Source organism: Lotus japonicus, chromosome 3 (genome assembly GCF_012489685.1).
Source record: "Lotus japonicus ecotype B-129 chromosome 3, LjGifu_v1.2".
NCBI lineage: Eukaryota > Viridiplantae > Streptophyta > Magnoliopsida > Fabales > Fabaceae > Lotus > Lotus japonicus.
The window spans coordinates 68164686-68191733 of record NC_080043.1 but is presented as its reverse complement, the minus strand read 5'-3'; the positions used below and the strand labels follow the sequence as shown (position 1 = coordinate 68191733).

At 37.7% G+C, this 27048-nt stretch overlaps 1 protein-coding gene and 1 pseudogene across 1 annotated transcript; one reads left to right on the top strand and one right to left on the bottom strand.

The window, feature by feature from the left end:
• Nucleotides 1–7696: 7696 nt before the first annotated feature.
• On the bottom strand, nt 7697–9520 carry LOC130744579 (disease resistance protein RPV1-like). The gene is made up of 2 exons (XM_057596751.1): nt 9024–9520; nt 7697–8348 (listed from the first exon to the last, which is right to left on the bottom strand). The coding sequence occupies exons 1-2, from the start codon at nt 9518–9520 to the stop codon at nt 7697–7699; spliced, it is 1149 nt and encodes a 382-aa protein (XP_057452734.1).
• A 1432-nt stretch (nt 9521–10952) lies between these two features.
• On the top strand, nt 10953–12551 carry LOC130744578 (pentatricopeptide repeat-containing protein At1g62590-like; annotated as a pseudogene).
• The last annotated feature ends 14497 nt before the right edge of the window (nt 12552–27048 follow it).

Here is a 27048-nt window from a genome sequence, read left to right as displayed (position 1 = left end):
CGAAATAATATATATATATATATATATCAATATTAAACACTTAACAATAATATTGACTAATTACTTATTGAGTTTAAATATTCAAAATACATTTAATAATATTTAATACATAAAATTAATTATGGATCTTTGAAATTATAAAATCACTTAAAAAATAATTGTTAATAATTTTAACCAATAAAATATTAACTATTGACAATAAATTTGATAAAATCTTAAAAATATTAAAATAATGTTTTGAATCAGTTAATATTTAGTATCAAATACAATGTTGTTATATAATAAGTACTAATAAAATTGACTTGAAGATACAATAAGAAGAAAAATAATTCTGATTTGAGTTACTATTTATAAATTCATTTTATAATCCATATAATATTAGTAGAGTTGACTTGAAAATATTCCGATTAAATTCATTAAGATATATTATACACCCTCCGGTCACATATATAAGAAAAAAAGACATTTTAGATTCATTCATTTAATGAATGTATCTAACCATTAATAATGACTAGATACATTCATTAAATGAATGAACCTAAAATATATGTTTTGCTTATATATGTGACCGGAGGGTGTATGTAATAACTATATCATTGTTAAAATAATAAAGTGTTTTTTTACCAAAATGTTAATAGAGGTAATAATTAATAATAATTTTACTAAAAAATCTAAAATAATATATCAATATTGAACCATTTAATGGAGATAACGAATGTAAAATTTATTGAGTTTAAATATTCAAAATAAATTTAATACTATATAAATAACTATGAAGTTTTTAAATATTAAAATTACTTTAAAAATAATTATTAATAATTTGAACCTACAAATATTAATGATTAACGATAATTTTTTTTTATCACAACTATATTTATTATTATTTATTTAGAACCAAAAACTAGTTAACTTTTCAAAATAATTTTTTTTAAAAGCAAAAATGATATATAAGACGATAGTCAAGAATACATAACTCTGCCAAAAAAAAGGGAACAACTGTAAAACCAATGCCAACCCCAAAAAATGTCCACAAAGGAACACAAAAAGACCCTCCAGCACATACTAAACAATCAAACCAAATTACCACCATAGCTTTGCAAGCCATCATCAACCATAACTAGAGAGCCAGAGGAGGAAACGAAACCCAAGCCTGATAAAAAATAACGAGATAAATCACCCCACCAAAAAAATCATCAGAGAAGAAAATCCAATAAACCTGCAAAACAAGATTTAAAAAACAAACCTCCTCGACGGACAAAAAACATAACAACAAAATCCATGAAGGCCTCCCCCTCAAGACATTATTCCAACACCCCTAAGAAGTCTGGGCTGGAACTTGGAACAAAACAACCTCATATGTACAATCATACACCATGCCATGTTGTTTCCCAACACAGAGGGCATTTCTCACCATGGTCATAATACATTTAGAGTCCGATAACTCTGCCGATATAAGCATCAATCGATTCCCTTTATGTGCTTTTAGAGAAGCTGAGGTTTCTGTTACAACAAAGCCCTAAAACCTTCTTCTTTTTACCTCTCTTCTCAACTTTCAGGATGATATTACAATAGTTCACAGTTCACACTGCAGTTGAGGTTGCTATGAGCTTGCAACATCCCACTGATAGTTATAAAGAGTGACTCTCCCATGCATGATGGTGGCTCTCATCCTTTTGCTCATTTGCTTCAATTTATCCGGAAGTTACAGGAGGAGCATGAGACTATGTCTTTCCACCATACTTATAGGAAAGCTAAGTCTCTTATTGATTATTGGTTTGTATTTAGCCTATGATTTTCCTTCGGTACCCATTTGTTATAGGCTTTGGTTGAAGAATGTCATAGTCCGTTGTCTCAAAATACGATCGAGAGAAGTTGCATCCCCTACTCCCACTCATAGGTAGCTTGTTTTCTTTTTGGGGCTTGCCCCTCCTTGTAACTCAAAAAAATAACTTATATGAGTAAATGCTCACAAGGATGTACACGATGGTGTGAGTGTGTTTGAATGAAGTCAACAAACGTTATTACTTGCACGTTTGAAACTTGGAACCGGGATCACTAGGAAAACAACCTCATAAAATGTAAAGCCACGTAGAAATATCAGAAAAATAATTATGAGAATATTTCTATACTAGTATTAAACCCGTGCCATGCAAAACCAGCTAGAATACGAACGAGACAAATTTATATTATAAATATAAATTGAGCATACATGTCTATTATAAAAACATTCAAGTTTTAATCAAATCCTAGTAAAAATATCCTTACAAACTGCATTCGTTGTTGTTGAACATGCATTTTGTTGTTGCAAGAATCGTCATCCCTCGTTTACTTGTAATTCTTGAAAGCTTCAGATAAAATTAGTTATGAGTAAATAATGGTCTTTGAAGACATATGCCAATATGAGAAAGAGATTGTCCGTAACTCTTAATTATTGTCATTACAAAACATAATGATAATGAGAATTGCCTTATTTGAAATTTAAAAGTATAACCTGAGTCAGAAAGTATTATAGTCATCCTGGTTAGTAATATTTTAATTCCTACACATCTCTTTGTAAGAATTGTAGCTCCAATTATATTATTTCTAATATCATTTATCAGAATTCTTCGCATTACACAGACATTTTGGTTAATGTTTAGTATTTTATTCAAAATTTGATATGATTGAATTTAATTAAGATTATTAGTGACATATTTTTAGAGCACCATTTATTAAGTTTTGATAAAAAAAATATGATTGTTTAAAAAATTGTAGTAATTTAAGAAGAAAAAAACTCTCTAAAATATTGCCTAAGAATAAAACCTGATTTGAGCTATCATAATTAAAAAAATTCAGCAATTTAAAAACTAAATATCACTTAAATTTTTATCAACAAATAGTGGAAGTCTAATTTTTTTAGATCATAAAAATAAGGTCTTAATTTTTTAATGGAATGTAATAAATTGTAACAGTTAAAGTTTATGGGAGAGGCCAAAAGCTCCTTTTATGGCAGATTCCGACGAGTCAAGCGCGCAAGCAGGAGGATACCAGGTGGCGGACAGGGAATGCACGTCGGTTTCATCAACGACGGCAGCCAGGCTTGAAGCAGAGCAAGGCAATGAGTTTGCGTTGTTTGTTGATGGACTGGGATACCGAGTCCATTAACAAATGCAAACCTATACGTCAGGTTTTCTTCCAAATCATTAATAGGGATTTGGCTGCGAGATTGAGATTTTAATCACAACTTCAATGAGATTTAACTAGATTAGGATTTTGCATCTAATCTTAATCACTGGCCACCTAACTAATCGCATATTTGGGATTCAAATCAGTGTTGGGCCGCAAAAGGATAAACCGGGGATCATCACATTGGGCTTTGCATGAGCACACCAAAGTGGATTGGACACCACATCTTTCACCCAAAACTTTAAGGCAATGGGTATGGGTCCTCTCACTTATAAAGTGCTCATATCTCCTCTAACCATCCAATGTGGAACTTCTTTACTCACACTTGACATCCCAACAATCTCCCCCTCAAGTGTGAGTCCATCTCAAGCGCAAACCTCCAATTACTTGCACCGCCGTTGGATCTCCATCAACGGGACACGCCGCCTAGCCACCATTGCTAGGAAGACTTTCGACACAAGGAGTCATCACCATGATCACACTAACCATCGGCTTTGATACCACTTGTTGGGGAGAGTCACAGCGAGGACCCACGGGCCAAGGCCGAGAGGAGACACCAAGGAGATCTTGGACACCACATCTTAACCCAAAACCTTAAGGCATTAGGTTTATGGGTCCATCTCCTTATAAACTCTCCCTCGCACCTTGACTTCTCCGATGTGGGACTTGACTCTAACACTTGATTCCAACAATCAGGATTTTGACTACCATAGCAACACACTAGAAATACAACACTCAAAATATACACTACCGAAGGTAGGAACTACATCCAAATATAAAATATAAAATCAGAGTAATAGAAAAGCTCCTAATATTTCATACAATTGGACCTGGCATTGGCTTTGGATATGACATAAACACTGGTCATAGAATAACTGATAGAAACTGGATGTGAATACAAAGAACATTATAAGTCATAACAGAAGTCAATTACACCAGGGAATCGAGACATCTCATCACTCGCTCTCTATCTAACACTCATTAACAGTTATAGCTATCACAATCCAAGTGGAATTTTGGGTGGAGAGTGTGGAAAATGTTGATGAGGAGCAAAAGTGCAAGTGGAAATGTGTTGCATCCATAGCTAATAGGCAAAGGATCTACCGTTTATGGCAGTACCTGGTTCGATGTCGTGACATCTGCTGACAATTTTGCTGGTGCGGCTAATGTTTCTCAGCATTTCCTGACAGATGTGAACATATTCATACGGATGTCAAATGTTTCATTAATTGTCTTCCATAATATGTAGTGTTTCTAACTAGAATTACCATCTATAGTTCTCTTTAGCCTACCACAAAGAGTAGCCACCTTATATAAGCTTTGTGCTTCATGGCCAGAACTTTTGTGCTTCACCACCTTCTCCATGACCTAACATGAGCACTAAACATACGCACCATATTTGATTAGAACTAAACTTCAATAGAGGCATCATGATAATAGAAACTGTTACACATAAATCACAATATAAAAAGATGTTGGTGGGTGAAGAAAGCTGATGTACATTCAAGCTTAAAATAAATAAATTCAATTCTAAAGTAGAAGTGTCAACGCCTGAATTAAGATAGGTATATATACACAAACCATAACAGAATTTGATATAATATTTCCTCAAGTCATCTTGCTTGAGCAGGTTAAGTCCTCCTCCTTTAAAAAATAGTAATCAATTTAGGTGTAACTTCTGCTGCTGTTGGTTACTAACAAAACAGAGGCACAAATATTTCCAAGAGCAAAATGGCGAAAGAGGAGTCGGATTCATACCGGTTATGCAGTCATAGGAACATCAACATTTGACTACATTTTCCATATTTTTTTCCCACGTTTTATTTTCTTTCATCTTCTGTTCAAATCTTACAAACCACAAATCAACCTTAAAATCACCCGACGTCGAGATTCTAACTCTAATTTCAATGATGGGTCCACTTCACATCCCATCTCCAATGCTTGGTATAGTCCCCACCCCACTTCACTGAATCTCCGCGCCAAGTCTAACACCAGTCCAAACCTCAACCCCAACTTCAACTTCAATTCCAAGTCCAACTTTGACTCCCGCAGGAACGTGCCAAACTCTAACCATGAGACATGGAGTAAGTGGATACCACACTCCTTAATTTTGATCAGCTCATGAGGTTCCCCACTATCAGTTGTAACAAAGAACTTGAAGCCAACAAGTGAATCAACTTTATTATAATAGAGGAGAAAGCTGTAGCAATGTAATGGATCAAACCACACAAAAACATGATCGGAATCCAATCCTGAGATGTGCTCACCATGCCATGTAGTCTCTTTTCCCACAGTTGTACCGTCTGTCAGGCGACATTCACAATGACAATGGATTTTAACACCACCCAACAACACTTGATTAAGGGGTGGAACAACAGCAAGAACCACAGAGTAAACAAAGCCTAGCAAGTCAGAATGTGGGTTTGGAAGTTCAATGGTGAAGGAGGACAGTTTGGTTCGATATGTAAAATGCCTCGGGACTCTCCTTCTTGGTAGACAAACCTTAACACTGCTATAATTTAAGTGGGCACTATTCTTGTGTTCCCATCTTACAAATAAATTATGCAATACATCAACCTTCATATCAAACACGACGTCTTCCATAATCCGAAGGCGTGAACAATCACTCAGTTGTGTTCCATTCCTAAAGGAAATGTATTTCTCCTCTGCTTCCATCTGGATTATTGAAAAAGACTTTGAAGGGGATACCGTCGTCAATGAGCTACAGTTGACAACATAAAGCTCTTTGATGAATGGTGGAAGCCCATGTACGAACCGAAGCAACGTACAATGTTTTAAGGATAGAATTTCCAGGTTTGGAAGACAACTGATGCTTGCAGGCAAAATCTTAATATTGCTTCTGTCGAGCCTCAATTCATGTAATGATGATAAGTTGATGATGTTGTCTCGGAGTCCCAACAGATTACTGCAACAATACAACCGGAGTAATTTTAAGGATCGCAAGCGGTCAAACATGACACTTAGCTTCTTATTGCCAACTAGTCGGCAGCTAAAAATCCTAAGCTCCTCCAGAGATGTCAGGCATGATAGCTCATCTGGAAGATTCACTAGCAATAAACCTTGTAGATTGAGCCACACAAGCTTGCTTAGACGATCGATAGATGAGTGCAATATCTTGACTCATGTCTTGCTTAAATCCAACCTTTCAATCAAATCGGACGACACTGCGAATTCCTCAAGTCCTGTGCAACCATTGACACTGACAATCACTAGTGATTTTGAATGCCACTCACTTTTAAGACTCTTGAGTTTTTCGCACCTGTTAAGAATCAAAGTTTCAAGTGTTTTGAGAGACAAAATAGATGGATGAACATCAAGCAAGCTTTCACAACCGGAGAGATCCACTTCTTTAAGCTTTGACGCCTTAGACAAATCCAGAAGCTTTAGCAATTGTTTACACTCACTGAGTTCAATTGACTCTAAATTCACAAGGTCCTGTAAAAATTTCAAAAGGAGGGAGCACATCACAATTGGGAAATCCTCATATTATTAAGCTGAAGATGTAAGCATAGATTTTTATATATCTTTACATGTACCCCCTGCCAAAGTTCTTTAACATGGCTGTGTGGCATGCAAATCTCAACAAGATGCTCAGCACAAAAGTTTGGTGGAAGAGACGATAAAGGGAATCTGTCCCACTTAAAATACCTCAATTTATCAGAAAATGCCTCAAGAACTGTCTAGTGATATACATTGTATGGTTTCTTACCCTCGGGGACATATAACCGAAGAAGTCTCAAATTAAGCATCTTTTTGAATGTATCAGAACTTCATTGCAAATCTACTACTTGAGACAAATATAAAGTTATTCTTTCAATAGTGTCAGTCCCCTGATAAAACAAGAAGAAAACAACATGAAATTAACTACAATTTCTATCACGAGCATTGTCTAAAATTAGGTTTGTAAATATTTTCCTTACCCTGTTATTTTTAAGTACATCATAAACTTCATTATCCCTCAATCGGCTGCGTCTTCTAGGGTTTTTCAAACACTCTTTACGAACTATATCCAAACCTATTTCTTGCAGAAAATCATGCATTTGTATGTTGTTATTATATGAAAAAGTTATAAGAGCTTTATCTACAAGGTCATGTATTCCACTACCTGCAAAAAAATCACATGCATCAACTATCCCCACCGCCATATGTTTGTCTTTATTTTTGAAAAAAGAATGCAAAGTCCAGAAATATTTCCTTGGTTGGATTGTCTAATCCATCATAGCTCACTTTTAGCACATTCAAAATTTTCTCATTGGGATACTTCTCAAGTTTGCTTAATGTACTTTCCCAAAATTCACGACTTCTGGAATAGAGATGTGAACCCAAAACTTTTAAAGCTAATGGAATTCCCTTCGCATAATGGTGATAGGTCAAGAATTTAGAGAGGGGAGAAGAAGATAGAAACAGAGAGAGAATAGAGAGAAACAAAGAAAGAGGGGTTTAGGAATTTTATTACTATCATCATCAACAACATAACAATTACAAGAATGGAGCTAGCTTATATAGCCACCTAAATGATGTGTATCAAATGGACTGCCCTCTCTGAAAGATTCTTATATCCTTCATGGGGATGACTTCCCTTGAAGGCATTCAAGCAAAAAATTTCTAGAGATTCTTCATCATTCTTTTTGTTGACCTCATATATCTTATCAACTCTTCCAATAAGCAATTTCCTATCTCTTGTTGTTACAATGAGTGTAATATATTCTCCTACATCACTGCGCTCTCCATACAAATATTCCAATTGCTCAAAACTATCTACATCGTCAAGTACAATCAGAACCTGTTTACTACTGAGCCTCCTCATAATTGATGTGGATCTTACAACATCAGACGCAGGAATTTCTTCTTTTAGTAGCTTATAGAAAAGCTTATCACGTAAAGATGTTAGTCCAACCCTTTCTGATTCTTCTCTTATATTTTCCAAGAAACAGGCACTATCATACTGGGGGAAGAGCTTGGCAAACAGAACTTTAGCGATTGTGGTCTTACCTATCCCACCCATTCCCCAAATTCCAATTATTGGAAAGCTTTTCAGTAATAAATCAAGTTCTTTAGAGGGTTCATCACTTGCAACAATGCCTTTCAGTTCATTAGGGTACATAAAGTATAGCTTTTGCGAAACGTCATTGACAATACTGTGGATTGCTTGAGAGTCATCCCTATAGCATATAAAATAATAAACAGAACATGAGGAAATATTCTCTGATGCTTTAAGAAACTAACTGAAGACATTTCACAAACACTTTACATGTAAACTGTTGATAAAACATCATCTAAAAGGTATCATTACAGCCACGATTGCATTTGATTACATTTTATAGTTGGAGGAGCTAATGTGCCAAAAGCTAAACCTGATCAGGACTTCACACTACATTTTCATCCGAAAATTTATATTTCCTTCATCTAACTCTTATCAAATTAAGAATTCTCAACATTCATACATACTTACTGTTAGAGAAGTGATATTGTAATTGTTAGCATGTCTCAGTTAGTCACTTAAGTAGAGCTAGTTGACACTAATACTAAGATAACTTTACTAGTTGTAACTAATACTTAGTTGACACTACTCTCAGAGGGAGAATGCAATCTGCATATCCACCAATTTGTATATAAACCACATTGTATCATTGAAACATTTGAGATTCAGTTTTATCTAACTATATTGAACTATTAAAGTGGTTCATTAAAACCAAACTGAACCAGTTACCAAACCACCCTATTTGTACTGAACTGGACCGAACTATATTGAACTATTAAAGTCGTTCATTAAAACTGAACTGAACCAATTACCAAACGTCCAAACCAAACCGAACTTTTATCAATTTCACAGTTACCTGGGGGTTCGAGCGTCCCATCCTAATATGTTAGCAGCTTGAGGGAGAGCAGTCTTCCACCTACGCAGTTTGTCTTGATCAGAATCATCGTCGGTGAGATGCTGCTCATGGTTTGCAAATGCTACCTCGTAACTCCCTCTCTGCTTCTGAAGGCATGATGGGTTTGTTTCATAGAAGACATGGATAACAACCTGACTCTGATGTTTTCGGTATTCCATGATCTTGACGAGTTCTTCCAAACACCATCTTGAGGAAGCGTAGTTCTCAGAGAAAACGACAATGGATATGTGTGAATCCTGGATTGCTTGGGAAAGTGATGGCCAAACATCATCGCCTTTCCGAAGCTTGTAATCTATGTATGTTCGGATACCGTTGTCGTAGAGAGAAGAATGGAGATGGCATGTGAAGTTGGTTCGGGTGTCCTCGCCTCGAAAGCTGATGAATACATCATGCTTTTTTGGAGAAACCCAAGAGGTTCCTACGGATGAAGAAGACATGTTCTTGTTCCTAATAGCTATTGAAAATTGCCGAGTTCACAGGAAATTAGAAAGAAGATGGTCAACGATCATAACACACAATAAGGGAAGAAAAACATTTTGATAATTATGGGCTAAGATGTAATGCAACTATATACGGATTATTTGGTTTAGTTTTGTTCAATCAATAATATTAATAACTAATTACTAGCGATTCAACCTTGGTTTGCCCCCGATTGAACCCTTAAACCTTCAACAAGTACCTCAATCGATTTAGTGGTCGGTCTGATTTTCTAAACCTTGCTCTCATGTTAAAATGTTATGTCTACTTCTCTTTATACCTATTAAATATGTGGAACCATTTTAATATTTAAAAACAGAGATAGACACAATATTGAACTTGAGGTTGTCAATTCATCTAAGAGGATTGTAAATTGTAGTGTCGGATGTGGATGATCTCAAGTGTAAAATCGCTCAAGGTTCCTCAAATTAATATGACTCACAAAAAAAAAGTAAAGTTGAATAAGCGGCCCCACCCACCCCGTGTAGGCTCGCATTTAGACAATTATGTATTTTGGGTGGTCCGCATTAGGAGTGTTGGAGTAGAAAGGTGGTGGTAATTGGAACACAATGGTGGAAGCAAAGGAAGGAATTGCGGTTATGGAGCAATCACCCGTGGCTGAAGAGAGCAAGATGATGAAGCAAAAAGGGATACAAATTTAAGGTAATTGATTGGGAGATAAAATGCAAATTTTAAGAAATTTTTAGGACTCAAATTTGAACAGACAAACTTACTGGTCAAACTGATGACATGACAACATAATGCACTAGGCATCTTTCTATTGGTCACTTTGTGGGGGGCATGACTGCTGTTTAAAACACTACCATCACTTTTAAGTTTGCCTTCAAGTTAAAATTTTATGTGTATCTCCCTTTTCAGACGTATTAGACCATTTGTATATTTATAAAAAGATAGGCACAATATTTAGAGTTTAACTACACGAATTGGGTCTTGGTCGAGTATAAGATGAAAATGCTAGAGAAAAACGGCAGCAGGGCCTTCTAATTAGCCCATACGAACTCGGGCGGAAATGGACGGGCAAGAAAGGTCTGAAGGGAGGAAGAAGGAGATTACAGAGTGAGGAAGAATCGTGATTCAAGACACTCAAATGGTATTACTTAAAAAATATAAATAAACCATGATTAAACCATTACTGGTATGACTTGTTATAAATATAGCATCTTTAAAGAATATTCTAGTTTACCTTAAATTGATTGAAATTGGTGATAGAAAAGAAAAATAATATTTACCAATTGATTTGTTACCTTAAATTGATTGAAATTGGTGAATTTTAAAAGTATATTTTTGAATTTTTGTCTCATTGTGCTTTTGTACCAAGTGCAACCAAGTGAAGGTTCTTGCAACAGTGGAGGCTCTTTCACTTGTGTTACAATGTCGTCACTTTTGAGGCTAAAGAACTTCCCTTTTCTTTCTTTTCATTCTCACTCTCTTCCTCCTTCCTTTGACAATGCAGATGATGCCATCTCCTTCTTCAATCGCTTGCTCCGAACGAGTCCTACCCCACCCATCATTCAGTTTAACAAGATTTTAACTTCCCTTGTGAAGATGAAGCATTACCCCACTGCTATTTCCCTTTCTCACCGATTGCAACTTAGTGGAATTACGCCTGATGTTGTCACTCTCAACATCTTGATCAATTGTTACTGCCATCAAGCTCAAATCACTTCCGCTTTTTCTGTGCTGGGCAAAGTTCTCAAGAAGGGTTATCAGCCCAACACCAACACCTTCACTACCCTTTTGAAAGGTCTTTGTCTTAATGGTCAGGTTCAGAGAGCACTGCAATTTCATGATCATGTGGTAGCACAAGGATTTCAGCTGAATCAAATTAGTTACGGGACCTTGATCAACGGATTATGTAAGATGGGACAAACAAGAGCTTCACTGCAGTTGCTGCGAAAGATTGAAGGGAAATTGGTTACGCCTAATGTGGTAATGTACAACACTGTCATTGATAGCCTCTGCAAAGATAAATTTGTGACTGATGCGTTCAATTTATATTCTGAAATGGTTACCAAGAGAATTTTACCTAATGTTGTCACTTTCAATTGTTTAATATATGGATTTTGCATTGTGGGTCAGTTGAAAGAAGTAACTGAGTTGTTAGATGAAATGGTGTCAAAAAACATTGACCCAGATGCTTGTACTTTTAATACATTGGTCGATGCTTTAGGTAAAGAAGGAAATGTGAAAGAAGCTTAAATTGTGTTAGCTGTGATGATGAAACAAGGTGTGAAACCTAATGTTGTTACTTATAATTCTTTAATGGATGGGTATTGCCTAGTTAGTGAAGTAAACAAGGCCAAAGACATATTGAACTCCATGGCCCAGAGTGGAGTGACTCCTGATGTCCAGAGCTACAATATTATCATTAATGGATTGTGCAAGATTAAAATGGTGGATGAAGTTTGAATCTCCTTGCAGAAATGGACTGCAAAATCATTATTCCTAATACAGTAACGTACAATTCTCTCATTGATGGTTTATTCAAATCAGGGAGAATCTCCCATGCTTGGAAGCTTGTTGATGAGATGTATGTTAAAGGTCAACCAACCGATATAATCACCTACAATTCTCTATTGGATGCTTTATGCAAAAGTCATCATGTTGACAGGGCAATTGCTTTAATCCAGAAAATTAAAGACTCAGCCAGATTTGCACACATACAGTATACTTATGGATGGACTGTGCAAAGAAGGAAGACTTAAGAATGCACACGATGTTTTTCAGGATCTTTTAACTAAAGGCTATCACATAACTGTCCCAACATATACTATTATGATCAATGGACTTTGTAAAGAGGGTTTGTTTGATGAAGCATTGGCCTTGTTGTCTAAAATGGAAGACGATGGTTGCATTCCTAATGCCATAACTTTCGAAACAATCATTCGTGCTCTTTTTGAAAAGGGTGAGAATTTTAAGGCAGAGAAACTTCTACGTGAAATGATGGCAAGAAGTCTTTTGGAAAAGTAAACTAGGTAATTATGATGCTTTTTAGTTACACATTATGTTATTTGTAATTTTATGATTGCCCTATCTTTGCTTATTTATTTACAAAGGAAGATGGATTGCACAACGGACTCACTATCCCTTTAGTCATGATAAAAAGTCACGTGCTACTAGAATCATTTTATTATTGTAACTACGGTTGGTCTTGTTATGTTACTCACTTTGTTAAAGGTCCCATATTGATTGAGAAGCATTGAACTTCACTTCTATTGACAGATTTTGGGTTTAGGATACTGGGTCAGGTGTACTGATTTGGAAGGTTTTAAGGAAACATGATAGGTTTAAACATGTGTACTCTAGGAAAAGGACTAGAGTGTGAATTGGCTAAGAGGTTAGGGACTGGAAATGAATAAACAGTTAGTTAGTTAGTTGCCAGTTGTTGCCAGCTGTAGGCAGTTAGAGGTAGTTACCAGTTGCAGCTATGCAACTGTTAGTATAAATAGGGGAAGCTAGCTTGCAGATGAATCTATCAAAGATTAGAGTTCAGAATTCTGGTTGAGGAACCAGAGAGAGATTGAGGAATCTATAGGAATCCTAGTTTCACTATTCTTCCCTTTTTCCCCAATTTCTCTGTAATTTTCCGATTCCATGAATCAATTCTCAAATTGATTCCAAGTTGTAACCTCAGTTTCAGTTCAATAATATTCATCTGATTTACCAGTGTTATCACTGGTATCAGAGCACCATTCTTGGTGCCTGAGGGTGAAAGCCATGTGATTTATGCAACTCTGAATGGTATCAACAAGAACGATGGCCAGAAGCGATGGAAGCTGGAATCAAGAAAGGGATGAATTGCGACAAGAAACAGAGGGTTTGGGGTACCCGATTGGAGCTATACAAAGCGCGAACCAAGGTGGCTGAAGAGCTCATCGCGTCGCTGCGAGCCAGAGTGGAGGTTCGCGATCGTGATTTCGCCGGAGAAGACGAAGCCGAAATAAGCGGTAACCGAGAGGCTAGATAACGTGTTCCCAGCAAGAATCGATGGAGGAAGTTGGAAATTCCAATCTTCTCAGGTTCTGATGCCATTGGTTGGACATAGAAATTAGAGCAATATTTGCTCTGAGAGAAGTGACTGAGGAAGAGAAGATGCAGGCAACCATGGTGGCTTTGTAGGGACGTGCACTAAGCTGGTTTCAATGGTGGGAGAGGTGCAACCCTTCACCGTCCTGGGATGCATTCAAGCTGGCTATGGTAAGAAGATTCCAACCTTCTATGATTCAAAATCCATTTGAATTGATGTTAGCTTTAAAGCAAGTAGGTTCAATAGAGGATTATATTGAAGAATTCGAAAAATATGCTGGAGCTTTGAAAGAAATTGATCATGATTTTGTGAGAGGGATTTTTCTGAATGGACTTAAGGAAGAGATTAAGGCTGAAGTGAGATTGTTTTAGCTTAACACTTTAGCAAAAGTTATACAGAAGTCAATTCTGATTGAACAGAAAAATTTGCTAGCAACTAAGAAGAGTGGTGGATTTGTGAGGCCTAACAATGCTTATAGAAGCAATAACTATAACAAGACATTTACAGTGGAACCTGTTGGTAATACGGAGAATAAACTGGGAAGCTCTAGTGGAAATAACAAGGCTGGACCAGCTCTGGAAGGGGGGAGGCCCAAGGTTGGTGAGTATAAGCACTTGACAGCTGCTGAGATGAAGGATAAAAGAGAGAAAAACTTGTGCTTCAGGTGTGATGAGCCTTTCAGCAGGGACCATAAGTGCAAGAATAGACAACTTAGAATGTTAATCATGGAGGAGGAAGATGATTTGGAAGGAGGTGAGTTTGAAGATGCCCTATCTGGGGAATTTAACTCACTACAATTGTCCCTATGCTCAATGACAGGATTTACTTCTCAGAAATCATGGAAGATGAAGGGAAGCATTAATGATCAGACAGTGGTGGTCCTCATTGATTGTGGGGCTTCACACAGTTTTGTTTCCAAAGAATTGGTGTGAAACTTGTTGCTGCCAGTGGACTACACCCCTTCTTACACAGTGGAAGTAGGAGATGGTCATAAATTTAGTTGCAGGGGTAAGTGCTCTAAACTGAAGCTCATGATACAAACTTTAGAGGTCATTCAGGACTTCTATCTATTTGGCCTCAATGGAGTAGATATGGTGCTGGGTTTGGACTGGTTAGCTAGTCTTGGTGATATAAAAGCCAATTTCAGCAAGATGAAGTTGTCTTTGAAGAGAGGGGGGCAATGGATTACTTTGGAAGGGGATCTTGCTCTGACCAGAACTGAGCTATCCTATGGGGCACTCATGCATATTTTGATTGAAGAGGGAGAAGGATTGCTAATCCACTGTGAGCAAGAGAGCATTTCTGGACTGACAACCAAGAATGTGCCAGCACAGCTAACTAAAGTTTTGGATGCTTTTGCCTCATTTTTCCTGGATCCTGAGGGGTTACCTCCAAGGAGGAGGCATGACCATGCCATCCACTTAAAAGAAGGGGCAGAGATCCCAAATCTAAGGCCATACAAGTGTCCCCATTACCAGAAAAATGAGGTAGAAAAACTGGTGGCTGAAATGTTAGAGGGAGGGGTTATAAGGCCCATTATTAGCCCTTATTCTAGTCCTATAATCTTAGTTAAAAAGAAAGATGGGGGATGGCGCTTTTGTGTTGATTTTAGGGCACTCAACAAGATCACCATACCCAACAAATTTCCAATTCCAATCATAGAGGAATTGTTGGATGAAATAGGTGGAGCCAAGGTGTTTTCTAAGCTGGATTTGAAATCTGGTTACCACCAGATTAGAATAAAAGAGGAAGACATAGAGAAGACTGCGTTTAGAACACACGAGGGGCATTATGAATTTCTTGTGATGCCTTTTGGTCTCACTAATGCCCCCTCTACATTTCAAGCTCTTATGAATGAGGTCCTCAAGCCTTACCTTAGGAAGTTTGCTTTGGTATTCTTTGATGACATTCTGGTATATAGTCCAGATTTGTCAACTCACTCCTCACATTTACAGCAAGTTCTGACTTTGCTAGACCAGAATTCACTCAAGGCTAATAGGAAGAAGTGCACTTTTGGCCAAGACAGTCTAGAGTACTTAGGACACATTATTTCTGGGGATGGAGTTGCAGCAGATCCATCTAAAGTTGAGGCAATGAAGAATTGGCCAATTCCTAGGGATATTATGGGATTGAGGGGTTTCCTTGGTTTAACTGGTTACTATAGGCGATTTGTGCAGGATTATGGGAAAATTGCCAGACCCCTTACTGATCTCTTAAAGAAGGATGGGTTCAAATGGACTCTTGCAGCTACAGAGGCTTTTGAGAGCTTGAAGACAGCCATGGTCAATCTTCCTTTGCTTGCAGTACCTGATTTCTCCAAGCAGTTTGTAGTGGAAACTGATGCATCCAGTAGAGGACTTGGAGCTGTTCTCATGCAGGAAGGAAGACCATTAGCATTCTGGAGTCAGGGGCTATCTCAAAGGGCACAAATGAAATCAGTTTATGAGAGGGAGTTAATGGCTCTTGTGCAAGCTATTCAGAGATGGAGACACTATCTCATGGGAAGACATTTCATTATCAGGACAGATCAGAGGAGCCTCAAATTTCTGAATGATTAGAGGTTTTTCACTGATGAACAATTCAAATGGGCTGTAAAATTGGTAGGAATGGATTTTGAAATCCAATACAAGCCTGGTAGTGAAAATTTTGTTGCTGACGCCCTCTCTAAGTAAATGATGTATTGTGCCCTCTCTATCATTTCTCCAGCTGACAAAGAGGAATGGAATTTTGAGTTGCATCAAGATCCCAAGCTTTCTAAGGTGATCCAAGATCTCATTATCTCTCCCTCATCTCATGATGGTTTCAGTTTTAGGAAAGGATACTTGTATTATAAGGACAGATTGGTGGTATCTAAAAATTCCAACAAGATTCCTATGATCATTTCTGAATGTCATGCCACTCCAATGGGAGGTCACTCTGGCCATTTTAGGACTTACAAGAAGATTGCTAGTTTCCTATACTAGGAAGGAATGAAATCTGATATCAGGAAATTTGTGGAGGAGTGTGACATTTGCCAAAGGAGCACATATTCCACCTTAGCTCCAGAAGGGTTGCTACAACCTCTTCCTATACCAACTCAGGTTTGGATGGATGTGTCCATGGACTTTGTTGGAGGGCTACCTAGAGTTAAGGGCAAAGACACCATTTTGGTGGTGGTGGATAGGTTGTCTAAGTTTGCCCACTTTTATGCCTTAGGCCACCCTTTTTCAGCTAAGGATGTGGCTTTAGTATTCATCAAGGAAGTGGTAAAACTCCATGGTTTTCCTACTGAAGGTGTGAAAAACGACTAGAAGGGGGGGTTGAATAGAGTTTTGAATATAAAAACTTTCCCCTTAAGATTTAAAGTAAATCTTTTCGGTTTCTCTGAGATAGATGGTGCAGCGGATAAAGATAGAGAGAAGAGAAAAGCACACAAGTATTTTATCCTGGTTCACTTGATAAATCCCTCAAGCTAATCTAGTCTACCCGTTAAGGTGATTTCTTCCTTCTTAGAATGAAGGCAATCCACTAATCAGATAATTGTTACAACTGCACTTGAAACCTACAAGTGACTAACAATACACTGACTTAGCTCACACTAAGATTCACTCTCTTAGTCTTCTCTAGGATCCGATCAACCTTGATCTCCTAAAGGAATCACCACTAAGATTCACTCTCTTAGTCTTCTTAAGGATACTGACCTACCCGGTCCCTTAAGGAAAATCAAACAACTGTTTGAGGTTGGTGTTTACAAAGGTTTGCTTCTAAATAAGCTGAGTGTAAACTAAATAAGAACAGATGAAGAAAGTAGAGGCTTGAATCTTTTCTTGTATTGCAGCTCTTGATCTCTCTCTTAGCTTTCTTCTTTTTCTTCAGCCTTTTATAGTCCAAGGTGCAAAGGATATTTCTGTTGAGAGAATATGACCGTTGGAGGGCATTTCTGGAACTTCCAGAACCTGCTGTGGCTGAACCTTGGTAGGTAGGCTTTTCAGAATAGTACACTGCTCTTGTACTTCTTGATAGAGACATTTGCCTTTAACCATTGACTTCTGATCAGAGGAATGCTTCGTGTTGGAACTTGTGAAGCTTGGTGATCAGAGTCAGAGGGATGCTTGGATCCTCTGACCTTCGTAACTTCTGCTTCTGGACCTTCAGAGCTTCTGGACCTTCAGAGCCTTCTGGTCCTTCAGAGCTTCTGGTCTTCAGATCTTCTGATCCTCAGATCTTCTGATCCTCTGATCTTTAGATCTTCAGATCCTCTGATCCTCAGATCCTCTGATCTTCAGATCCTCTGATCCTCAGATCTTCTGATCTTCAGATCCTCTGATCCTCAGATCCTTTGATCTTCAGATCCTTTGATCTTCAGATCTTCTGATCTTCAGATCCTCTGATCCTCAGATCTTCTGACGAATATATCTTCTGGTGTCAGAATCAGAACCTGTTTGTCAAAACACTCAAGACAAACATTAGAGTATCATAGTTGTTCATCCACAAATAAATACTTGTTATCATCAAAACATAGAGTTGTACCACATGACCAAATCTTGATCTTACAATCTCCCCCTTTTTGATGATGACAAAACCATGTATTTTGATGAACAACTCTAAACAAATAAACTGAATACACTCAGAGTATAAGGTATCAGAGTTAAAACTTATCCTGATGTGTATAGTTTATCTTGCTCCTTCTGAATCCAAGACTCGTGCTTGATTCTGAGCTAAGCTCCCCCTGAATCTAATACTTAATATCAATGTTAGTAATATCTAGATTCTGAGCTAAATAATATAGGAGTTGTCAAGATACTATAAGTTCCCCCCCTTTTTGTCATAAGCAAAAAGAATGAAGGTGGAAAAAAATAGTAAGAGCAAAAGACGAAATACTCCCCCTCAGAAGTAATACCAAGGGATACTTGGCTGCTGATTAGTGTATCTTCTGAAGAGAGCAGAAGTGTGGTTCTGGTGACATCTCCGTTCTGGACAAAATTTCATCTTCAGATACTTTAGAATGAGAAGCTTGGAACCTACTCTTCTTCTGATGACGCAAGTCAGAAGTTGTAGTAGCATCTTCTGATGTTGTTGCTTCTGGTTCGTCAAGTTCTGAGTCTTTGTTTCTTTCTGAAACGGTCATGCTCATCTCTGCAAGCTTTTTCAGCTAGCTTTGACTTGTCAGAGTCAAGCTTATCATTAATTCTAACATGAATAGCGTTCAGAATATCAACAGAGGGGTTCATATCAAAAACCAATGATTCCTTGACCAAATCTTACTCTACTGATGCCTCCAAGAACAACTTCACCTTCAGGTTCAAGTTTTGGATCTTGGGACATATGTCTTTCTCCCGTCATGTGTTGCTTGCATCCACTGTCCAGGTTCCATGGTTGGAGTTTCGATGGACATATTGAAGATATCTGCAACATATATAATCTTATCCCTAGGTACCCACTTTCTGGGTCCTTTCTTGTTAGTTAGCCCAGAAGTTCTGACAACTTTGGGTCTTTCAGCAGGATAATGGAAAGGAATTTGAGCATGATATTTTGACATAGAGAAAGTTCCTTTCTTAAGAGATGATGCAGCAACTTCAGAAGGTTTAGAATAGACAATGCCATATATTCCATTTCTGCTTACGCCATAGATCATTGAAGCCATTAAGCTTCTGTCTACGCTTTTAGCCAGGAATCTTTGAAAAGACTTTTCATACTTAGATTCATTTCTACAATCAGAGGCATCACAAGCAACTATATCTTCTAACTTAGCAATATGGTTCTTAAGCACAGAGTTAGAATTTACCAAAGCATGATTATCATTTTTCAAATCAGAAATAATTTTCTCATGTTCAGAAGGAGTCTTGGAAACAGCAGATAAGTTCTTTTTAAGCTTCTTATGCTTAGACAATAAAGAGTAATACTTATCCATGATATCAGACAAAGCATGTTTCAGTTCAGAGGTTGAGAAAGAAGCGAATACCTCATTTTCATCGTCTGAGGTAGGATCTCCTTCTGATGCTGAGTCAGAGTCAACAGCATCCTTTGACTCTGCTCCTTTGTCTTTGACAATAGCCATGAGTCCTTGAACTTCACCATCAGAGTCAACATCCTCTGACTCTGATTCATCAAAAGTCACCATCAGACTCTTCTTGGTCTTGAAATGCTTCTTTGACTTTTTGTCCTTTGATGAGCCTTTGAATTTGCTCTGCCTGTGCTTCCAGATGTAGTTGAGCTTTCTGGATATCAGAGTCAGCTCATCTTCATCAGAATCTTCAGAGGCTTCTTCAGATTCTTCTGCTTCTGCTTGGAGAGCCTTAGCCTTTTCAGATTTGGATTTCAAGGCTATTATAGACTTCTTCTTCTGATCCTGATGTTCAGCACGCTTTAGTTCATGACACTTCAGTATGCTTATGAGTTCTTCCAAACTCATCTGCTCAACATCTCTAGTTAGCTCCAAGGAAGTTATCAAAGGCATCCAGCTTTCAGGAAGACCTCTAAGGATCCTCATGACATGATCCGCAGTGGTGTAGCTATTGCTGAGGGGTCTTATTCCAGCAATAATCAACTGGAATCTGGAAAACATATCCTCAATGGATTCGTCAGGTTCCATTTGGAAGGATTCATATTTCTGGATCAAAGACAGTGCCTTTGATTCTTTCACTTTCTTGTTTCCTTCATGAGACATCTTCAAGGATTCAAAGATGCCCTTGGCGGAATCACGATCAGTAATTTTCTCATATTCTTCATATGAAATGGCACTTTGCAGAATAGCTCTTGATCGGTGATGATCTCTGAACTCCTTCTTTTGATCTTTACTCATCTTCTCCCTTGGGATCTTTACACCATGTTCATCGACAGGAGGGGTGTAGCCATCAACAACAAAATCCCAGAGATCAGGATCAAAGCCAAGAAAGAAGCTTTTGATTCTATCTTTCCAAAAATCAAATCTCTGACCATCAAAGATAGGTGGTCTTGCACTATATTGATATTTGCTTGTAGTAGTGGTGGAATCCATGAGTTTTTCACACTGGCCCGGATCTACTGAACACTGTTAAGTGTGGTAATCAGAACTTGCGCTCTGATACCAATTGAAGGTGTGAAAAAAGACTAGAAGGGGGGGTTGAATAGAGTTTTGAATATAAAAACTTTCCCCTTAAGATTTAAAGTAAATCTTTTCGGTTTCTCTGAGATAGATGGTGCAGCGGATAAAGATAGAGAGAAGAGAAAAGCACACAAGTATTTTATCCTGGTTCACTTGATAAATCCCTCAAGCTAATCCAGTCCACCCGTTAAGGTGATTTCTTCCTTCTTAGAATGAAGGCAATCCACTAATCAGATAATTGTTACAACTGCACTTGAAACCTACAAGTGACTAACAATACACTGACTTAGCTCACACTAAGATTCACTCTCTTAGTCTTCTCTAGGATCCGATCAACCTTGATCTCCTAAAGGAATCACCACTAAGATTCACTCTCTTAGTCTTCTTAAGGATACTGACCTACCCGGTCCCTTAAGGAAAATCAAACAACTGTTTGAGGTTGGTGTTTACAAAGGTTTGCTTCTAAATAAGCTGAGTGTAAACTAAATAAGAACAGATGAAGAAAGTAGAGGCTTGAATCTTTTCTTGTATTGCAGCTCTTGATCTCTCTCTTAGCTTTCTTCTTTTTCTTCAGCCTTTTATAGTCCAAGGTGCAAAGGATATTTCTGTTGAGAGAATATGACCGTTGGAGGGCATTTCTGGAACTTCCAGAACCTGCTGTGGCTGAACCTTGGTAGGTAGGCTTTTCAGAATAGTACACTGCTCTTGTACTTCTTGATAGAGACATTTGCCTTTAACCATTGACTTCTGATCAGAGGAATGCTTCGTGTTGGAACTTGTGAAGCTTGGTGATCAGAGTCAGAGGGATGCTTGGATCCTCTGACCTTCGTAACTTCTGCTTCTGGACCTTCAGAGCTTCTGGACCTTCAGAGCCTTCTGGTCCTTCAGAGCTTCTGGTCTTCAGATCTTCTGATCCTCAGATCTTCTGATCCTCTGATCTTTAGATCTTCAGATCCTCTGATCCTCAGATCCTCTGATCTTCAGATCCTCTGATCCTCAGATCTTCTGATCTTCAGATCCTCTGATCCTCAGATCCTTTGATCTTCAGATCCTTTGATCTTCAGATCTTCTGATCTTCAGATCCTCTGATCCTCAGATCTTCTGACGAATATATCTTCTGGTGTCAGAATCAGAACCTGTTTGTCAAAACACTCAAGACAAACATTAGAGTATCATAGTTGTTCATCCACAAATAAATACTTGTTATCATCAAAACATAGAGTTGTACCACATGACCAAATCTTGATCTTACACCTACAACCATTGTTTCTGATAGAGACCCACTTTTCCTTAGCCAATTCTGGAAGGAGATGTTTAGGCTGGCTGAAACTCAATTGAAGTTGAGCACTTCTTATCATCCTCAAACAGATGGACAAACAGAGGTTGTTAACAGGTGTTTGGAGACCTACCTCAGATGCTTTGTTGGTCCTAAGCCTAAGCAATGGTTAGAGTGGCTTTCTTGGGCTGAGTTTTGGTTTAACACCAACTACAATAGTTCTACTGGGATGTCACCTTTCAGGGCTTTGTATGGAAGGGACCCTCCTATTCTGTTGAAGGCTGGAGCTATTCCCTCAAGGGTGGAGGAAGTTAATCAGATGTTTCTCCATAGAGATGCAGTGCTGGAAGAGATAAAGTTAAATCTGGCCAAAGATCAGAACCAGATGAAAATTCAAGCAGATAGACACAGAAGAAATGTGGAGTTTCAGGAGGGGGATTGGGTCTACTTGAAGTTACAACCCTACAAGCTCAAGTCTTTGGCTTCCAGGCCTTTTGCTAAGCTAGCCCCAAGGTTCTATGGCCCTTATCAGATCCTCAGCAGAGTGGGACCAGTTGCTTACAAGTTGCAGCTCCCTCCACATGCTCGGATTCACTTAGTTTTCCATGTCCCACTCCTGAAGAAAGCTTTGAAGCCAGAACAGCAACCTCAGCCTCTACCTCCAATGCTCAATGAGGAGTTAGAATTAGAAGTAGCTCCTGCTGATGTGATAGCTTCCAGGGAAGATGCTTTTGGCAACTTGGAGGTGTTAGTGAGCTGGGATACCTTGCCTTCTTGTGACAATTCTTGGGAATCAGCTGCCAAGATTCAGGAACAATTTCCTTTGTTTCCCCTTGAGGACAAGGTCAAACTTTTAGGGGGAAGTATTGATAGGTTTAAACATGTGTACTCTAGGAAAAGGACTAGAGTGTGAACTAGCTAAGAGGTTAGGGACTGGAAATGAATAAACAGTTAGTTAGTTAGTTGCCAGCTGTTGCCAGCTGTAGGTCGTTAGAGGTAGTTACCAGTTGCAGCTATGCAACTGTTAGTATAAATAGGGGAAGCTAGCTTGCAGATGAATCTATATATCAAAGATTAGAGTTCAGAATTCTGGTTGAGGAACCAGAGAGAGATTGAGGAATCTCTAGGAACCCTAGTTTCACTATTCTTCCCCTTTTCCCCAATTTCTCTGTAATTTTCCGATTCCATGAATCAATTCTCAAATTGATTCCAAGTTGTAACCTCAGTTTCAGTTCAATAATATTCATCTGATTTACCAGTGTTATCAAAACAACTTTTGATATATTTGGCTACATTTGTTTGTAGAGGGGAATTCACTGGTTCAGTGCATAGTAGTTTTATTTCTTTTGGGTTGGAATATGTGTTTAATTAACTCAACTCTAGGGAATCAAAACATGGTATGTTATGCCTTGGTGATTGCAGCTTCACCCATAGGAGGTAAACATGGATGAAATGAAATAAAAGGAACTGTCAGGGGACTGGACATGTAGTTAAATTTTATGTTAAGCTGATTTTATAGATTGGTTTAATACATCAGATTTTATGTGTCCTTGCATGTCTCTTTGACATCATGATCTGGAAAATTGTTACAATGTGATGGTTAAAATCTTAAATGTTTTTGTGCAGGTTCAAGAAGTGTATGAGCTTTCTGCTGAGTATGAAAGAAAGCATGATCCTGAGAAACTGGAAGAACTTGGAAAAGTGATAACCGGTTTGGATGCTGGGGACTCTATTGTGGTTGCCAAGTCGTTTTCCCACATGCTTAACTTGGCCAACTTAGCTGAAGAGGTCAAGATTTCTCGCCGCCGAAGGAACAAGCTGAAAAAAGGGGATTTTTCTGATGAGAACAATGCAACTACTGAGTCAGATATTGACGAAACTCTCAAGAAGCTTGTGTTTAAGTTAACGAAATCTCCTCAGGAAGTTTTTGATGCCCTGAAGAACCACAGTTGACCTGGTTCTAACTGCTCATCCTACACAATCAGTTCGTAGATCTTTGCTTCAAAAGCATGCAAGGTTCATTTCAAAATATAGCATTTTTCAGCTCTATTTTTGCTTTTGTATTTTTTTTCAAGGATATTGCTTAAAAAAGTTTTTTTTTTCACAGGATACGGAATTCCTTATCTCAATTGTATGCCAAAGATATCTCTCCTGATGATAAGCAAGAGCTTGATGAAGCTCTACAAAGGGAGGTGAGCATCAAAGCCTTTTGGATTTTGTATGATGTCTTGCAAAACTGCCATAATTTACCATTTACTTTTTGTTGTTAGTGCTTTTTTCTCGTTTTCAGTTCTTATCAGATTAAAAATCAAAGTATTGTCTCTAATGCTGAGAAAAGATATAGACTTCTAAGGAATTCGAAATCTCCCTAGACCTATGTATAGTTATCACATTACAACTCCTCTCCTTTTTGTTGGCTGCAATTGAAGCATTCACGTATGCAATCCTGATTAAAAGATAAATGTGTTCAAATAATTTAGTCATGTGCTACTAGAATCATATTCTTTAACTTCTCTCTTCTGGTATAAGATGAAATCCATATATCATTTTACTGGTAGCAAATAATTTACATAGGTGGGAGCATTGCATGGTAAAGAAATAAGGCTAAAACGCCATGCTTTTTTTTTCTCCTCTAACTTCATGAGATGAAATGATTGGAAGTTTAATAAAACTTGGTAAATGGATGCAAAACCAGAGAGTGCTCTTCTTCGTTTTTATACTCTTTACACTTTTTGAGACTTCCATTATTTGTTTCAATGAGAGGACCATACTTGTCTAACTTAGTAATTTGTGGTTTAACATTCTGTCTTGCTGATGTTGTTAAGGGGAATGAATGATCCACTATTTCCCTAAGCAAGAAAGATATGTGAGAGAGCAGATCCTTGAAAGTTCACTTTGAGAGAGCTGTAAATTTGTGGACATAAAATTGAATATGCACTAAATTTTGGAACTTGTTTTCATTTTTGTGTAGGGATGGGCCTTGAATATGATATTGAGGGTGGCCACAACAAGAAAAAGGAAGGGAAAGGCATCTTCTACTGATATGGCTTAGGTAGTTGATTATAGATGTCTACAAGCTGCCACTTTTTAGGTAGAAGAAAAAATAAATGTGTGTATACTGTTCAGGCTATAATTCATTTGTAATACATTATAGACCCTTCAAAATTGATTCGAGGAGGCTGGGTAAGCCACTTGATCTTTTATTGCTAATTTAGCTTAAAATTAGTTGCTGCAAGTATGAATTGGTGTCAATCATTGGTTGTGAGGCCTATGATCTTTGGGGAAAATTTAAAGTTATATGCTTTAGGGTTCAAATGTATGTTTTTGGGGCAAAAAGAAAGTGATAGCTTGCTCAAAGAAGATTTCAAAATTTTCTGAGAAGGAAAATAGTCTTCAAGTCCCAATTTTAGGTGTTCTATGGTTCGTTGCTGATTGGCATTTTGATTCTACTATGTTGTGTGACCTTAATGGACTGTTAGGCACTGAATTTGACTATAGACTTCACTTGATCCTTCAAAATATATGAGCTATTCTGGTGTAATTTTTTTTTGATATATTACCAAAATCATGAGGAACATGTGAAAATTTGATAATATGAAGAGCCATTTTGTATTTGTTATTAGTTGTATGTGCAACAATTTATTTGTACAATGTCTGGATTTTCGTTGTTAAGCTGATATGAGAGTTGATGGTGGATTAGTTATTAAAAATTTCTGCGTTGTTAGCTACTTAAATGATAAGCTTTTAATGCTTGAAGATCTTAAAACAAGACGTAGAAAAGGAATGAGTGAGGATGTGAGCATAAGTAAGTTCATTGATGAGGCTATGATGGTGGAACTGGCACCGCAAGAGGCAGATCTTCATCAACAGATGATGTGATTCTTTACTTAAGTTTCTGCTCGATTTGATCTTCATTTTGGATTTTTCTCAGAAGCTCAGGAGTTAAGCCTGTTCCACTGTGAAACTGAGTACAAGCAGTTGCATGATGCAAGCAAATTATAGGTGTAGAACACATGAGTTGGCAGGTTTTTGGCACAGTTATTTCACGTACTGATGCAAGCTCCTATGTCACTGAAAGAGAATTAAATTATCAGTCTATTGTCCAATTGAAAAAAACCTTTCTTGTTTCTGGTGGGGCTATCTTTAGTATCTAATTGTGTTGATTGGATCATGTTGATCTTGTAACTTGTAGGAGCCCCCCCCGAACAAAACACCTAGAAAGAAAAAACAAAGTTAATTGTATGAAAGATTTGGTGTATATCGCTTTCTCAATATTTTACTTGAGACACTGTAGGAGCATGATTCCATTCCATGGAGCTCATTCAACAACAATTTTTGGTTCTCTTGTATAATGTTCATGTTGTATTCCACTTTTCAAAAAAAAAAAAAAAATGCTTGCAGATCTTGAAGTTGTCCAAAATGGGGGGCTGAACATGCCTTGTTGTCTGCTAAGAGAAACAAGTTTAGTGGTTGTCTTATATTCTTATGTCTTTTGGTTCATTGGCATCTACAAAATTATTTGGTGAATGGGCAGTTGGACACACGGTTTCAACCCATGTTAGGAATTATACACTACTCTTATGTATGTTGTATAAATGCTGCTATTTATGCAATATTTTTAAGAAGCATAAAAAAATATAAAGTTGAACGATTCTTGTCAAAATTCTAAATCTGCTTCTTGTACATATGTATAAGTGAAACAAAGTGAGGCAGTGAAAGAATTTGAGTTATAAATTTGAAAGAGTAGGAAGGAGAAATGGAAAAGGAAAAAGGAGAGGATAAAAATAGCTTCTTCTACACCTCCGACCCTAAGATTCGCCGAGTCGTGGGCCTTATTTCCGGCGTCTTGGAATGGTACCCCAATGAAGATGACAATTGTGTTGTGGACGTGAAGGTGGTCTGGGAGATGAGGAGGTTTTTTTCTTTGTTATCAAGAGATGAGGAAGCTGATGGACTTAAAGAAGATGAACCATTTTAAGGAATTTGCTTATTGAGACCATATTCAGAAATAAATATGTGCTTTGGGTGGTGATTATCATGGGGATGGTGATTACACAACAATGAGTCACACCCTTTCAGCTAGGGAATGTTCGTCCATGGG

Excerpts from the sequence above, each read along its gene's own strand:
- LOC130744579 (XM_057596751.1), bottom strand. The coding sequence starts at position 9,520 with ATGTCTTCTTCATCCGTAGGAACCTCTTGGGTTTCTCCAAAAAAGCAT. Across the intron at positions 8,349-9,023 it reads TGGGACGCTCGAACCCCCAG|GGATGACTCTCAAGCAATCC; the intron begins GTAACTGTGAAA and ends TATATGCTATAG.